Genomic DNA, 16927 nt, shown 5'->3' with positions numbered 1-16927 from the left:
TTTGGGATTGTGTGGATTACCGTTGTCAAAGAAATGTGGAGTTAGTGAGGGACAACCACATACACCACAGTCGATATCCCAAGATGACGATGACGACAATTCAAATGGATTTACTTGGAGGATCGTGCTGATGGGGTACGGATGCGGATTGATAATAGGAGTGACCATGGGATTTGTTATGTTCTTGACTGGAAGACCTAGATGGTTTACGAGAATAGTTGGAGGAGAACCACGCCGGAAGGTGGTAAGAGTAAGCCAGATTGGTTGGAGAAGAAGTCATCGAAGTTAGATGCTGTTTTCTGGTAAGTGCTTTTGATGTTTTTATGATTGTTTTACTAGGCTATATATACGTAGATATATTGCTTTTCAAGTGTTTGGCCGTAATCTCGTTGCTAAGTTATTGTTATTTCAATATATTAGATGGGTTCAAATCGTTAACTTGCTAGTTACAGGAACAGGGTTACGGCAAACAAATGAGTTTTCGTTACTCAAAATTATGAGTATATATCTCATCTCAAATCCGAACATTTTTTTCCCCCACAGAAATCAGAACATTGAGGTTCCGTTTGTTTGGACGTAAAATATTTTCCAGCCTATTTTTCGATGTTTGGTTGTGTAAAAAATGAAGAAAATATTTTATTCCAATTGGGTGAAAATGACTTACCTTTGAATCTTCTGTATGTTATTTTCTGAAATGAAACCGCTGCATGCTGCTGCATGCTGCTGCAATTCTCACTGCTCAGTTTCCTTGATCGTCAATCCTGACTCACGTTTAATTCCAATAATCTCATATCTCTCCACCGTTTAAACTCTCCATCTCCCTCTCTACACTATTTTGTTGATTTTCGAAAATATTTTCAAGTGCCAACCAAACACTAAAAAATAAAAATTTGAAATTTGTTTTCTGAAAAAACATTTTACATAGAAAACATTTTATATCTAAACAAACGGAGCCTGAGGATTAATGCAAAAAGCAACATAATTTACGTTGATAGGAAACCAAACATATTTTCCTAGACATTTATGAGACCATCTTTTTCTGTTTCTTGCTAGATTATTGAATGACTCAACGCTTAATTAATAAGTTGGAAGTTCTTCGTGAATTAAGGGTATGGATTTGTTTCACATATTTTTGGCAGAACTGAAACATGTGACCAAACGAACCAGTCCAAACCAACAATGGAGAGACAGAGTTGAAAGTACTGATTCTCTAATGGTGTTTAATGTTTTTTCTTTTTCTGAAAATATTCAGGAACAACAAGTGGGATGGCTACAACGAGTACTTCAATAATGTCTCTCGCCCCATAGAACACATGTTTCAACTCTTTTGTGGCCAACTCTAGTGAGGTTGTTTTCTGTAACCTGTTCTGGCCCAATTGTAATTCAACTTTTGGGATTGTGTCTGTCATTTTTGTTGAAAAAAAGAAAATAATACATGTAATTTAGTATTTGAACAAATTTGAATCTCAATAAATTTCGACTTTGAAGAATGACAGAATGAAATAACGCCAACAGAATTTTCAGTAATCCTCTGGAACAATTGAGTCAGCGGTTCAGGTGACCTTGCTTGCCGTCTTCCGGCTCCAACCGGAAAATGCTATAGGCACCGACCGTCACGCAGGGCTCACTCCGGATTTTGCACGGATGATCCGAGCCGTTCATTAATTTTTTAAAATAATGTTTTGAGTAGCCTTGCGAAAAATTAGCTCAATCCAATATAAGAAAAATCAGCTCAATCCGATATGTGTAGGTACTAGATATAATATGAAGGAAATATTAATAGAGCACCTACACCTATCGAATTAAACCAATTTTTCGTGGAGTCTTTTGCAAAACTATTTAAAATTATTGAACGGCTCGAATCACCTTTGGTTGGTGCCCATAGAAGGGTTCGGCTCCACTCATGGCCATAGACTTGTACTCCCTCCGTCCCCTTTTTAATGTCCAGTATTTCATTTTGGACTGTCCCTTAATAAGTGTCCATTTTGTAAAGTTAGTGGATAAAAGTGGGTGCATTTCCCATTTTGCCCCTAAAAGTAGATTCCATTTTGAAAAATTAGTGAGTAAAAGTGTAATGATGATGTCTCCATAGAGGATAAGTAGAGAAAGTGGAGGTAAAAGTTGCTGTGAAAAGTGTAATAATGATGTTTTTTTAATAAGTTGGAGTTACAAAGCGGGACACTTAAAAAGGGACGGAGGGAGTATCTGAAATGATTATCAATATTCTGCAAACAATTAGGCATATTAAATGCAACCATGCATCTATTTCTTTCAAATAAATTGATAGTACTTCAATTGGCATCAATTGAGGTAAAGTCCGCAATGGTTCAGAAGATGTTTCCAAATGATTTGTATCGAAGTCATTTTCAATATAAAAAAATAAAAAATCTGTCCCCTAGTAAGAATTCTGTCCAAAAAAAAAAAAAAAAAGCTACTTAAATTCTAACTGGAGACCTGTTGTGATGCATAAATGAGCATCATTTCCAATTCGTAATAGCCGTGCCAAAAATCACTTTGATCCGAGATAGGGTAGCGACACGAACATATTCACAATAGTCTTTGAGTTTTTTCAAGACAAAACATGCATGGTTGGTTCATGCCTATATTGTTATCTAATCAGTGTGATTTTATACACTTGTGCGACAAACCAAACAAAATGAACGGCTTGAATAACTTTTTCCAATCAAGAATAGGGTACATTCGTGTGTCATGATAGTGCCGCTACTCAGAAAAGACCCAGGTCAACTCATAAAAACCTAATTCAGTAATTCATTACTTGACTTGGGTCGATTCCGGTTGTTCACAGCTGCCTGGTTGAATCCAATTTCCAACAAAACCAAACGGCACTGGGAAAAAAATTCACAAAACAGAGACGTCCAAAGAACAAGAAAAAAAATCACAAAACAGAGACATCCAAAAAGCTTGTTCATGTGGATGATGCATGCAGAGTCCACATCTTTTTGACTTATGCGGAAGAGACTAGAAGACAGTAATTATTCATTTTTTCGGGAGCAAGCCACGTGGTGCTTCGTACGATTTAAGAACCACATGTTTTATGTGGGGTACATACATTTAATCGTTGACTCCATGAAAGCGTGTGGTTGTGGAGCACCAAGTGACGGCCAGTGCTCCGGACTACTGACTAACTTCACCTAGAAGACCATCATTTTCAAAGTTCTTGATTTCTGAACCAGCAATGGTAATTCAACATGAATTACTTTTATTACGAATGATGAATTGTATTTGTCAGAAGAAAATTAAATTGTATTAGAGCATAATCGTCCACTTCTCTAATAACAAACTAGCGAATTATCTGTGTTTTGGCTCTCCAAAAATTAATTCAAACAACGTCAAATAACACAAATTATATATGTATCATGTTGCATAATACAACCACTAATTTAGACTATGTTGATCCATGGAAAATACAATTGGGAAATTTGAGAAAAGAAGTTGGAAGGGACACAGTTACAAGGCTCTTAAAAGGAGCGTACGGTATGCACTTTTGTACCCAGAGGCTGGAGCCACAAAATTGATAATTTACCAAAAAAAATTATAATCCAACACCACAAAATTCGAGTTAGACCACAAAAGTAATAAGTTTTGTGCCATTTTTTTTGAGCTGCGCCATTTTTTGAACCACAAAATTTATTAGTTGGACCACTAAAAACTCATAAATTGGACTACAAAAATTGAAAAATGGACCAAAAAAATTTGCATGTAAGACCATAAAATTTCACATAAATTCATATGTTGAACCACTGAACTTCATATATTGATCAGCACCAAAAGAATTCATACGTCAGGCGACAAATATTTATATCATGTTGGAACATTTTCAAAAATATTTAATGAATATTAAATGTTGTTGTTGGTGAATAGGTTTAAACAAAAAGCTGTGTCTATTCAATTCAAATGAACAAATAGTACCAAATCAAATGGCACGACTCTTAGGGTCAAGTGAATAAAGACAATAGACATAACACAATCAATCGGTCTCTAGCTCTCACTATAACTTTTTCCCTTATTCCCATTCTTGCCAGCTTGAAAAGTCGGAAGGTGTTCTGATTCTTCATTATGGGTGCATAATACAGTTGGACAAATAGTCAATCAGGACTGGGCTTCATTGTATTAATTCTGGATGCAAATTCACAATTAACTTGATGCATTTACACCAAATTCAGTTGAATAGGTTGGAGCAAATATCGTTTTAAGGGAAGCTCTGATGTGCCTTGAAGCGACCGATTATTTCCTCTATTTTTATCCACTTCCATCAAATATACAGAATTTGCACCAAGATACAATACATCCCATACAATGAGTATATTGAAGCATTTTCCAGTGCATAGAAATCATCAAAAAACCAAGTAGAGGAAATATTGGGTATGAGGATAAGTGTATATATCGAATAGAGGAAGTATATGGCCTAATTTTTTCCTGACATTTTAAACTTTTTGGTTGTTTTGTTATAATCGGAAAAAGTTATAATCGAGAAAGGCTGTCAATCTATGGACTTTTGTACCTTTTTAATTCTTCTCTTCGAGGTGAACGATCATTTGATGTAAAGATTGGTCCAAATCTAGTAAAAAATAGTAAGACATAGCAACAAAAAATACCACGCCAAAAAGTCAGAAAAAAGTTAGAAGTTAAATTGGAAATCTAAAAGTCCAGTCCAAACACCACGGCATGCATTTCTTTTTCTTGATAGGCACACCAAGCATTTCTCTCCTTCCATGCGGAAAAAAAAATGTACTTCTATCTTTGTCTGACTTTTGTGGCCTTTGTTTTCAGAGAATATAAATGCATGATGTAGAAGTTCAATTGTAAGTTCCACTCTACCCCAAACACCACGTTATACATTTCTCTCCTACCATGAAAGAAAAACAATATACTTATTTATTGTCTGACTTTTGTGACAAAGTGTATACATTTCTCTCCTTCCATGAAAGAAAAACAATATACTTATTTATTGTCTCACTTTTGTAAGAAAGTGTAACTTTGTCTACCATATTTGCTTATTATGAGATTAATTGTGTTGCATTTAATTGTGTGTTTCTTTAAAAAATTAAGTTCTCGAAGAATCTAATGGGCGAAAGTTGATCTGAATATATACCTTAATATTAAAAAAGAAGAAGAAGAATTATCCAACAAGCAATACTGGAGGGATGGAGTACTATTTGTATTTAGTGTGTCCGCTTTGCAGAAAGCGTTTCTATATAAAGTATTTTGCTGAAAAATAAATTGAAACTTTTTTCTACGCTTTTGTAGATAATACCGAGTTCTTTAAATTTGTAGATAAAACACAGTATTTAATGGGGCTATTGACAGGCCGGTACCAAAAACAATAGTCCATTGGGCCTCCAGGTCCAACCCAACTTCTGGAATTTCCCACCAAGGTAAGCACGGTAATTCCAACCGAAATTACCCCTGCCAGACATCCCCCGCCACCCCCACCCGCCCAGCCCCCCAAATTTCACAGACCTCGCCTCCCAAATCTTCGCCGACTCCACCCGCCCTGAGATCACCTCCGCGGGCGCCGCCATCCCCAACAAGCCACTGCCGCACGAGTCAAGGCCGTTAAGCTAGAACCACCGTTCATTCACCATTCCAGGTGTCCACACAGACAAGGCCGTCGCTCCGAACACGCCTAGCCCTAGTCTGGTTTTCCTCAAAAACCCTAGCTATGTTTGCCCCGAACACGCCTCTCGCAACCGTCTCTGGTGCGTGTTCTGTGATTCCGACGTTGTTGAGACCTCCAGCTCTTTCGCATGGTACGTCGGTCTCCGCAAATCCTTCCGTTTTGTTGCTCGAAATCGTAGTGAAAAGTGAAGAATTTTTTATTATTGATTATTTTTGATATAAATGCAGTTATTGTGCTTTCTTTGTTGAGACTTAGAATAATTGTGTTTGTTTGGGGCTGTTTTTCTGGTGCAAGAGACTTGTTGAAGCTCAATTTGGTTCCGGAGTAATGTCAATTTAACATACTTAGAGCAACTCTGGTCGTGTTAGCAGAAGTCTTTTTATGATGGTCTACAGTTCCAGTTTTCCATTTATTTCACTACTTCGAAAAACTAGTGAAATTCTTGAGTTTGAAAGTTAGTGAAATTCACTAGGTAAAATCTACACCAGTAAAATTTAGTGGAATTTGAAATCCAGCAAAAATTTGTAAAATTTGAAAACCAGTAAAATTTGAAATTAGTGAAATTTAGTGAAATTTGAGAAGTAGTGAATTTCAAGAGTCATGACTAGGTCATATACATGTACGGTCGTGAAATGTAATAATGCACCAATGCTTATATTTATTTGAATAAGAAATAGAAATTTACATTAACAAGTTAAGAACTTCAGTAACTCAGTTCTTGAGCGATGTCAATTTGTTCCCTGAGAGTTCCGTAAAGCGTCTCAACAAGATTCAGCAAGAACCCATCAGATCCATGTTTCGCTAACAAGGAAACTGATACAGGAAGATTGTTATACGTTCCAAGTGGTATGCTCACCTGTGAAATTGACCAACTTCAAAAATACTATTTTGGTAATCAAAAAGGTAAATATTACTAAGTTCATATGTCACACACATGCACTTTTATGTCTCTGTCAAAAATACTACTATTTTGGTAATCAAGAAGCTAAATATTGAGTTAATATGCCACATGGACTCTTTTGTATACATGTCAGAATTACTATTTTGGTAATCAAGAAGCTAAATAACAAGTTCATGTGTCACATAGACGCACATTTGTGTGTGTGTGTGTATATATGTATGACCGGGAAATGCTTAATCCAAATAGTTTTTTATAAATGCAGATAGGAACGGTTACTTGAAAAATTGTTTGGATAAAGCACTTTCCGGAAATATTTTGAGCTAATTTCTAGCAAATACCCTTAAAAACATGTTTTAAACAAGTTGAATGGTTTAGATCATCGAAATATGACCCAAAAATGGGAGGTCCTTATATAACGGGGAGAGAGAGAGAGAGAGCGAGAGAGAGCCTGGCAGAAGCTAGACATTCCAGCAATAGACAACAAGATAAAAGCTCTGAAACGAAATGTTTTCAATGTAGATGACTCTGTTTGCAATTTTGGTGGAAGCCCTGGAACTGTGGGGATTGCTAGGATACCATGGTCCTACATAATTAACATGAATGAATAGTACGGGTAAGAACAGAAAATAAGTTATCAGTAATATGTTGTCTTCTTGCTTAATTCAAGCTTCTTGTCATTTATCCCAAGAAGATCACTGGTAAGCCCAGAAACTGAAACAAGACTGAATAGGAGTTGAAGCTCCAAAGGAGAATTGAGAATTTATTTGTGAGGATTTATGACCACATCCACCGTAGGTCTCGGCTATTTCTTCGTTTGTATGTACTAGAATATTAATTTTGGCATAGTAGACAAAACATTCATCGATATGTAGACCTATCCATATGCATCTAAGAAGCACGTGTACGGGGGTACCGGTACAATACAGCTAAACCTAAAAAAATAGGGTATGGGTACTGTTGGGTACAACTATAACAAATATGTTTTTTTAATTTAGAGCAATAATTTACACGTAATAAATGCGCTTCAAATAAAGGAAATAGCTAAATGACTTGGGAAAATGCAACATCAAATAATAGTTTGATGTCAAACTTAAGGTACAAATCAAAATTGAATGTCATTGTACAAAAGAACCAACCAAAATCTTTATCCTACAATCATGTTGAGCATAGAAAAAGTAAGTCGTTATCAACTTAGCTTCATCTCTATATTGGGTATGGCATGATATATAGGACACTTCTAAGGTAAAGCAAAAGTTAAAGAGAAAAGTTTTGGTACGTTTCTCTTATATCTAGTACGGATTTAGAAGTACCATGCAAATTACTGGTACCCGATGCGTTTTGGGTACGAGTACAACGGGGTTTTAGATGTACATGTGCTTCATAGATATGCATAATTGAAGCTGAGCAATTTTGGATGACTCAAAGGATATACAAGGCTGGAACTATCACTTTACCAAAGTCACATGGCTTTTGAGATAACAAGGAGAGAAGGAGATAGAGAATACCCCTAAGAGAGCAGTGAGAGCAGCACGCAGTTCAGTCTTCACTGAGTGGCAGACATCGAGATTTTCATCTGTTGACCTCACAGCTGTCCACACTCTTTCCGATATACCAGGACCCAAATCAGGTTTGATTGTACTAACCCACTCACCATGATTATTCTTGAATTCGTACCTATAAAGGCAATTGACGGAGGAGTAAACACACAATGAAAAACGGTCTTATTCAAGTCAGAATAAGAAACAAAAAGATCGATCCCAAATAAGACTACTTCATAAGGTTCACCTTTCAAGCCGCCTATAGGCACTTGAGAGAGCAGCCAAGGGCGCAACATTATATTCTTGATTCTCCAGTCTGTCGCCCTTGAAATGCTTCAAAGTCGGAACGTTGTCTTTAACATAGTCCCCAAGGCACGCATACTTTACAATGTGACCTGCATCACCAAATTGGTGATGTAAATCAAAGCAGAATGCAATTAATAGTGATGAAGACTTGTCGAACGGTTGTTCATTGCATCCATGCACAAGTGAGATTTGCTTTATCAATCAAAGCCCATTAGGAAACAACATGGAACCTATGCCCTTGGCAGCTAGAGTAAAACTACATACGCCAACGATTTGTACACATTTTGCCTACATACTTACCACCAAATAGCTTCTCCACCGATTTAACAAGGACTGAAGTTACTCGATGACTTGGGATGCTTAGAAGCGGGAAACAATCTTCTGCAATAGTGATGTGAGTAGGTTTCACAGGTTCCACCTCAGGCAACTGCAATAATACCCGTCCGACTCGGTTCAGGATGTCAGCATCCCTAGCAAACCACCCTGAATAACAAGTGCTCGACTATGAATTATGTACTGATTAAAAAAGTACTAGAGGTTACCAATAGCATCTTCACAAGTACTGTAAACCAATCAGACAATAAACAGAATGGAATGGACACAAGAGTGCCACAAAATCTTAACATTGGTATGGACACAACAGCCCAGCTATTATAATGATTTTCTCGTACTTCCTGTCCAGATTGGGAGTCATTCTCATTCAAAATAACAATGCATCTACACTAATGAATTTTTGTGATAAATGGCGTTGCTTAACAAAGTCACAGGTTTGGATTCAATGGTCTGACAAATGGCTATCATGGTAGATTTTACAATGGATTGTGAATGTTCTTTACACGTCACTACGAGAAAAACAGGGACTAACGGCGTTCCGGAAACGGCGTTAACAACAATGCCATTAGATGTTTGACTTATCGGTGTTGCAAAAGCTTCGGGTAAGTTTCCTACTACATTACACCAGTCACTAACGGAGGTTTCCTACTACATAACGCCAGTCACTAACGGAGGACACGCGTAAACCCATTCCATCCTTCAAACAGAACCTCAACCCCACTCCTCCCTCCCGATCAAGAACTCTGAACTTCACTCCTCCCTCTCTCGATCGAGAAATCTGAAGAACGAGAGGTTTTCATCGAGAGGTTTGAATCGCAGAGATTTTCATTTTTTTATTGGAAATCAAACTCGGATCTCACGTTTTTATTCGAATCTCTCTTCGGTGAAAATCGAACTAGGTTTTTTGCAATCTATCTTTTTCTTTCAAACCCTACTTTCGATAACTTCTCACGTGTTTTTCTCGTTCATCAGGAATCTCTTTCGTCAGGAAGATGTAGATGCAATTGAAACTCAGACCAAAGCTTTTGCTTCTCGTTCATCAGGAAAGTTTGAAGTGCTACAGGTTTAGAGCTTCACAGTCGACCATTTCCTGGTGAGTTCTCAATCGATTATGTTCATCGTTTGAACTTTCCTCGTTGCAGTGGTAGTTGAGAACTAGGGCTTTTGGAGACACCTGGTTGAACGATGTAGGGGGTAGATTTTGGATTAAACCTTAGGTTTTCATGATTCAACCCTGTTTGATTTTTGGAGAATGAGATCGATTTTTAGAGGATTCAGTCCACATGTTTGATTTGTTTGTTTATTTTTGTGTGATGTGAAGTCAAGTTGTTTGATATTGTGATGCTTGTTTTTTTGTGTGCAAAAAAAAAAAAATAACAGTTGACAAACACAAATGGATAAAGGGTGGATAAGTCTTCCTAGGTTGCATCCAGCATACATTCAAGGAGTGAAGGATTTTGTAAAGTAAGCATGTGGAATCAATCCTAATTCGAATGAAATCATGTGTCCGTGTAAGAAGTGCATGAATGTCAAATTAGTAAAAAATGAGGTACTAGGTGGACATTTAATGATATATATAGATGGGTTTCTACCTAGTTACACGTGTTGAATCTTTCATGGCGAATTTGTAGCATCTCCTGTACCTCGTACTGAGGATAAAGGGCAGAGTGACTCATATGAGGGTGATGAAATGCATGAACTGCATTATGATGCCTTTGGAATTCCCCCATTTGTTCCTCCCACAGAGGGCACGACAGGTTCTAGTAGTAACTAAGGTCCAGATGAGAAAACAAAAAAAATTCTTTAGTTTCTTGAAGGAAGCTGAAAGAGAGTTGTATCCAGGTTGTTCAAAGTTTTCAACCTTGTCATTCATTGTTCGGCAAAAAGAAGCATCATATTAGGGATTAAGACACGCTACCTTTGTAAAATTTTAGTTGTTTTTTTTCCTTTGTAAACTGATCTAGAGAGACATGTGAGTTTGAGAGTAATTCTAATTGTAATATCAGGGATTAAGGGTCATGCTTGAAAGACATTTGAGTTTTTCTGACATTGTGTTTTGTTGCTAACATTGTTGGCCTTTGGGAAGTGAAAAGGAAAACACATCATTTCAGTTAAGTTTGGTTTTTAAACTTTTTTTTTTTTTTGAACATTTACTTGAAGCTTTTAAAATGGGAATTGATGGTTAAATATAATGGAGTTCTAATTTCAAATATTTAGAATTGGAATTGCTGGGTAAAACTTTACTGGGCTATAAATAATGGAGTTCTAACATTGTTTGGGAGCTTGACTTTGGGCCTAGATTTTGTGGGCTTTTAAAAACTTGATTCCGGCATTTTTTGAGAAAACGTTGGCATAACATGTCATAATGATGTCATCGTAATGGGACGGACACCAAACGTTAACGGCTGAACCTTTTAAATGGCATTTCTAAAATCGCCGGCAAAACTTCTGCCTTGATGTATTTTAAGCACCGGAAACATACGGCGACGGCTGCGTCCCCAACGTTTGGTGTAAAATGCCGCCAAATGTTTAACGGGCCTTTTTCAAGCGCCGGCAAACCTATTATTCCTTGTAGTGCATTAGTTTACTGTTGTGGGAAAAGTCTGAGAGAAGTTTGCTTCTTGGGTCAAAGGCTCGAAACATATTTGCATTTACCACATCATATTTTCTGCATTTTTGGCATTTTCCACGTTCAGGTTTTTATGTCACTATATAAAACTAATTGCACAACACACATAGTTGAATGTCTCAGGAGAGCTACTTCCTCCAGCCACAGGCTTCTAGGTCTATCTTGTAACGAGTCCCTGCAAGATAAGGCCAAAAAGCCTTTGTGGTATTCAATGTATATGCTTCCTTACCGACAGTGTCGAGACTTTGTGCCAAAGGGATGACCCCAGTGGTTGAAACAACACCATGAGAAGGCCGAAACCCTAAAATCCCACAGTACGATGCCGGAACTCTTACACTTCCTCCAGTATCGGTGCCTGTGACAAAGGAAACCTTTTGGTCCAGCTTATGAAGCATAAGTAGAAAAACAACAAGCTTATAATTAAGGCACAACTCACCCAAGGAGAAATCTACCAGCATTCCAGCAACTGCAACGGCTGATCCACTTGAAGATCCTCCAGGCAACCGATCTGGTGAACAGATATTTTTTGGCGTCCCATAATGCTTGTTTTCTCCATTTATACTGCCCCAAAACATGTATTTCAGTTAAAGTTTTACAATCAGAAGAGAACTCTAAAGATCCTTGTGTCAAAAACTTATTTAAGAAGATGCTGAAGACAAGATATCTTTAACCAACTTTGAAACTTGGCTAATGAAGTGTCTTGGGTGATGAGGAAATTGCTGAATCTGAGAGGTTTATGCCAGGGCTGGATCAAGTATATTATTGGAAATGGAGAGGATACTTTCCTTTGGACTGATAATTGGCATCCTTTGGGAGCCTTATACCAGACTTTTGGAGAAGATGTGGTGGTTAATAGGGGGAATGCTTTACAGGCTTTATACTATGGTTCAAGGCTGTTGGAAGTGGCCAAGACAAATGAGTAGAACAATTCTCCACTGATAATTGGCATCCTTTGGGAGCCTTATACCAGACTTTTGGAGAAGATGTGGTGGTTAATAGGGGGAATGCTTTACAGGCTTTATACTATGGTTCAAGGCTGTTGGAAGTGGCCAAGACAAATGAGTAGAACAATTCTCCAGATCATGCGTCACACTCCTGCAGGTTTTCTCCCAAATCCTACTCTATGTGATAGGGTTGTGTGGACCTTATCTGCTGATGGGCTTTTCTCTGAGAAGACAGCTTGGGAGGCTTGTAGACATAGAAACCCTTTTCAACCTTGGCATGGCATTAGCTGGTTTACTCAAGGGGTTCCTAGATGGAGTTTTATTGCATGGCTTGCTGTTTGGGGTAGACTAGCAACTAAAGATAGATTGGGGAGCTGGGGTTTGGCTGTTACTCCACAGTGTGTGCTCTGTGGGGATGCGGTTGAGTCCCTTGCCCATCTCTTTTTTGAATGTTCTTTTGCCTCTGAAGTGTGGAAACAAGTTTTGGTAAGGAATGGCCTGGTTGGGAATGTTTTGCCTTTGTCTCAAGAGCTTGATTGGGCTGTGCAGAATAGAAGTGCGAAAGGTTTGAGAAATGCAGTTTATAAACTCTCACGAGTTGCTATCATCTATAGCTTTGTGGAGAGAGCGTAATTTGAGAGTTTTTCAGCAAAAGAGCCGTGGTGTGGCTGATCTTGCTGGGGTTATTTTTGATGGTGTCAGGGCAAAGTTGAGCTCTTGGTCTTCAGTAAAGTACACTGCATGCAATTGGCGGGTTTTGCGATGATTGGCTTTTGGATTCTCGTATTTTTGGTGTAAACAATTGTTAGATAGGTTACCTTTCTTTGTCTTTTGACATTGAGCTGAGCTTTATTGTTCTGTTTTTCCTGGGGTATGCCCCTGTGGATTGTAGCTTCTTTGCGTGTTTGGTATAAATGAATTTACTTACCAAAAAAAGAAACTTGTGTATCAATGCAGGATTACATTCGATGGATTGTCATTTTGCCTAGAGGTGACATGATTCGATTAAATTTCTATTTAATTATGACCAGGGTTTCCAAATGCCTTAAGTAATTGGCATTATGTATTTATCTTCTCTTCTGCCGCTAATTGGAAGTGTTTGCAAAAATAATCCAGCAAAAAACTATTGCATATGGAGTTGAAAACCATCTAGAATGAACTGTTCTACTTTCTTCATCTCTTCATTTCTCGAGATATTAGCGAAAACACAGCCCTGAACACTTGGGAGGACCTTGCTTGTAAGAAGGGATACAATGGATGCGGTATCGATATATCCGGTAATCTGCTTTTTGAAGCTAAAGATGCAATCCTAGCAACCATCAGTGAGAGTCATTACAACAATATCGAGATACACATTGACATTGTTTCCCAACTTGCATATACCATTTCTTAGTTAGTAATTGCATGTTCCGAAAATTGACTGAAACAGTGGCCCCATGTGTGTGTGTGTGTGTGTGTGTATATATATATATATATATGGAGAGAGATGTGCACATAAATTGTTTTGGGTTTTAGGCCAGCCATTTATGATGCCTTTCGGCTTTATTTGGGCCATTCTAGTCATCAACTGGAATTGCATGTTAGCTTGAGAGAGTCATAATTACAACAATATCGAGATACACATTTTTGTCTTCCTAAACCCCTTCCAAGTTCCAACAAGAACAAACAACTTAATTAAGTAGAAGAACAGTGTGATTAAAGTTTAAACCCAACCTGTATGCCATTTCATCCATGACAGTTCTACCCATACATGTAGCACCTCCACTTAACACAGCCAAAACAGCGGGAGCTGTTGTCGTAGCAGCCGAATGAGTCCGTGCCCAATCAGGATTTCCAAACCCAGTAACGTATCCCTCCATGTCAAATCTGCATAGATGTTTTACTCTGATTAAAACGAAATTAAAAAAAAAAACACCCACGAACACATATGCTAAAATGTAAATAAATATTAGAGCCCAATGATCAACATTGACCCATCTACCTATCTTGTTATGTATCTACCTGCTTACCCAGAAAATGATTGGCCTATCCGTTTGGGAAGATATAAATTAAACAGTCATCAGACAAGTTTATTGATGTAACTTTTATAGTAAACAATGGCTATATTTGACTTGAAATTGGATTACAACTATATCCCATGGGACAGCATATCTGGCGTTAAGTGTAACAATTGGTGCAGGGATGATATATTTCACAAAGATGAGATACGATACGGTATTAATAATTCCCTCACTATTAATCTTATGTGATTACTCATCCTTTTATGTATCCTGATTCATAATTTGGCCAATAAAACTGTCCAAAGGGGGACAGTGGCTGTTATTGTTTTACTACGAGTTTTGGCTCACTTGTAAAAAGTAAATGGATCATCTCTGGTCCCTTTGAGGACTAGAAGGTCTTGTCCGGTCCAATTCAATTGATGGGGACCATTACGAACATTAGGAATGCCAAAAACGATATTGATTGGAAATGGTTTGATATCTTTTCGAAACACAGATATCTTGAGAAACATGAGAATTGTTCCAGCGTTGCAGTGCTGTTTATCTGAAGATAAATTTATTCATAAAACATTACAAACGATATCCAATGTTGTGATTTTTTGCTTGGTTAATGTGCTCGATGAGGTCTAAAAAGTAAATGGTCCCAATAATCAAAGTGGGTCCCGAAAGGGCCTGAAAATGGGCTGGATAGAACTGCCCAGTCCTTCAAGGGGACAAGCGAAGATTCAATTCCTATTTAAAAAAACAAAGCACGAAGATTTTTTTTTCTTTTGACTTTGAGCCACAAAAGTAAGAGATAAAATGAACTCATGTGGTCCCTCATGTACGTGAAATGGAACTCGTCCCACAATTCTATTTGACAATGCCAAGTATTTATTTTGTAGCCCTCAATTTGCTTATCATTCATGCGAAAAATTCAAGATAATCGGATACAGATGAAGGCTTCGCTAAATCATATTAGCTTGAATAAAAATGAACGGTTACACAAATATGATAAGTTTCGATACATGTCGATCTCCAATTGACTTGACTTTTTGAATGGAGGAGAAGTCTATCAAGTTTAACGAGATGGATGGATGGGATAAGTCATATTGTATCGTAAGCCTGTCAATAAACCGGATTCGATCCGAATCCGATAAATTCGAATCTGATAAGACTTGAATCCGATCCAAATCCTAAAATACTCGAATCCGATAGTGGTAATCCGAATCTGAAAAATCAGATCCGATCTGAAAACTTTTTTACTTAAAAAATTTTAGCAAAAAAATTTTTTTACAATTTTTTTAAAAAAAAAAAACTTATTTTCAAAAAAAATTAAAATAAAAAATACGAGTTTAAAATAAAAATACAACTTCTTAAACATTTTTTTTCAAAATAAAAAATTTACAGTTTTTTTTTAAATTAAAAAAAATAAAGCTCGGATCAGATTGATAACGGATTTAATCCGATCCGATCCGTATTTGGATTATCGGATTCGAATAATCGAATCCACGTTATCGGATCCGAATTGGATCCGATCCATTGACAAACCTATTGTACCGTGGTAGCACAAAACATGATAAGCACATCTTGTTTTTCCAAGAAATCAGGAGTCGTTATGAGATGAGGAACTGACCGACCGAGTAGAGTGTCGGAGCTGAGGAAAGGTGACTTACATGTCTTTGACAGCAAAGGTGAGGCCCTTTAAGGGAAGTTCCTGATCAGGTGAAGAGCTTGGATGTATAATGAATTTCTCCGTGAAAGCTCCATAATCCGATTCACCCGCCATTCTCTTCTCTCTCTCTCTCTCTCTCTCTCTCTCTCACTCACTCTCAGCACATCCACGATTTATAGTGGGGGGAAGATGGGTTGGATAAAGTCGAACAATCCATGGTGAACCACATAAACCTTCAAAATATCTCGCGCTTCCACTTAATCCCCTCACTGTTCTTGTACTCTCATTCTTTGCTCTTGCGAATTTTAGTTGGTTGAGATATATTTCAAAGATCCTTTTACTCTTACACTTGCACTCGTGCTTCCACTCATGCACACAAATTATATAACTTAGTGACAACGACTGAACGAGTAGCCCCACACCCACGGATTAGGATCTTCGCGTGGGACTATTCCCAACTACTGTGGGCGGCTGCCAAATTGGGAGTTTCCACCAACGTTTGACTAGCATAGTATCAAACTAGTATTTCTTTTACAGAAAGTCTTGTTGTGCACAAATTTTTTTGTGGGGCCCATCATGGATTCCACACAAATGATCCGAGCTATTCAGTAAATGTAAAACACTTTTTTAAGGGTTCCCGCAAAAAATTAACTCAATCCGATATATATAAGTGCTTGATCAAATCATTTAACTTTTCATTATCTTGAAAACTCAATGAAAAGTTAAATGATTGGATCGGGAACCTATAACTATTAGATTTAGTTGATTTTTTACAGGAACCCTTGAAAAAATGTTTTACATTTATTGAACGACTCCGATCATTTACGTGAGACACGTGGTGGGCCCCACAAAAAAAATTGTGCACAATCTATGCAGTTTTGTCTGTATGGATAGCAACTTTCTTTCGTTTGGGAGCTAATAATGCCAAATCTTTTTTGTTCCTGTCAAAACTCTTTTTGTTCCTTCCAAAACTCAAGTTTT

The 16927-nt window shown here is 37.5% G+C and overlaps 2 protein-coding genes across 12 annotated transcripts in view; one reads left to right on the top strand and one right to left on the bottom strand.

Annotated features, from left to right (window-relative positions):
- The window catches only part of LOC131301170 (receptor-like protein 52), a 51928-nt gene that overhangs the window by 25169 nt on the left and 9832 nt on the right, over window positions 1-16927 (top strand). For 3 of the 9 annotated variants that reach the window (XR_009191198.1, XR_009191207.1, XR_009191205.1), the window contains exon 1: window positions 5460-5771. The exons of 1 other annotated variant lie outside the window; for it this stretch is intronic. The gene's annotated coding sequence lies outside the window, so the exon portion shown is untranslated. 5 more of the 9 variants (XR_009191206.1, XR_009191199.1, XR_009191201.1 and 2 more) reach the window with 5 other exon arrangements.
- Window positions 6187-16170, bottom strand: LOC131301217 (amidase 1-like). 3 transcript variants are annotated; one of them, XM_058327408.1, is made up of 9 exons: window positions 15948-16111; window positions 14006-14158; window positions 11785-11909; window positions 11578-11703; window positions 8687-8869; window positions 8328-8475; window positions 8048-8216; window positions 6991-7125; window positions 6187-6497 (listed from the first exon to the last, which is right to left on the bottom strand). In XM_058327408.1, the coding sequence occupies exons 1-9, from the start codon at window positions 16058-16060 to the stop codon at window positions 6345-6347; spliced, it is 1305 nt and encodes a 434-aa protein (XP_058183391.1). In that variant the 5' UTR covers window positions 16061-16111; the 3' UTR covers window positions 6187-6344. The 3 variants fall into 3 exon arrangements, with proteins under 3 accessions (XP_058183391.1, XP_058183378.1, XP_058183386.1); XM_058327395.1 differs by lacking the exon at window positions 6991-7125 and having other exon boundaries at window positions 15948-16170; XM_058327403.1 differs by lacking the exon at window positions 11578-11703 and having other exon boundaries at window positions 6275-7125.

Source organism: Rhododendron vialii, chromosome 1a (genome assembly GCF_030253575.1).
Source record: "Rhododendron vialii isolate Sample 1 chromosome 1a, ASM3025357v1".
NCBI classification, from domain to species: Eukaryota; Viridiplantae; Streptophyta; class Magnoliopsida; order Ericales; family Ericaceae; genus Rhododendron; species Rhododendron vialii.
This window is presented reverse-complemented; position numbering and strand designations above follow the sequence as displayed.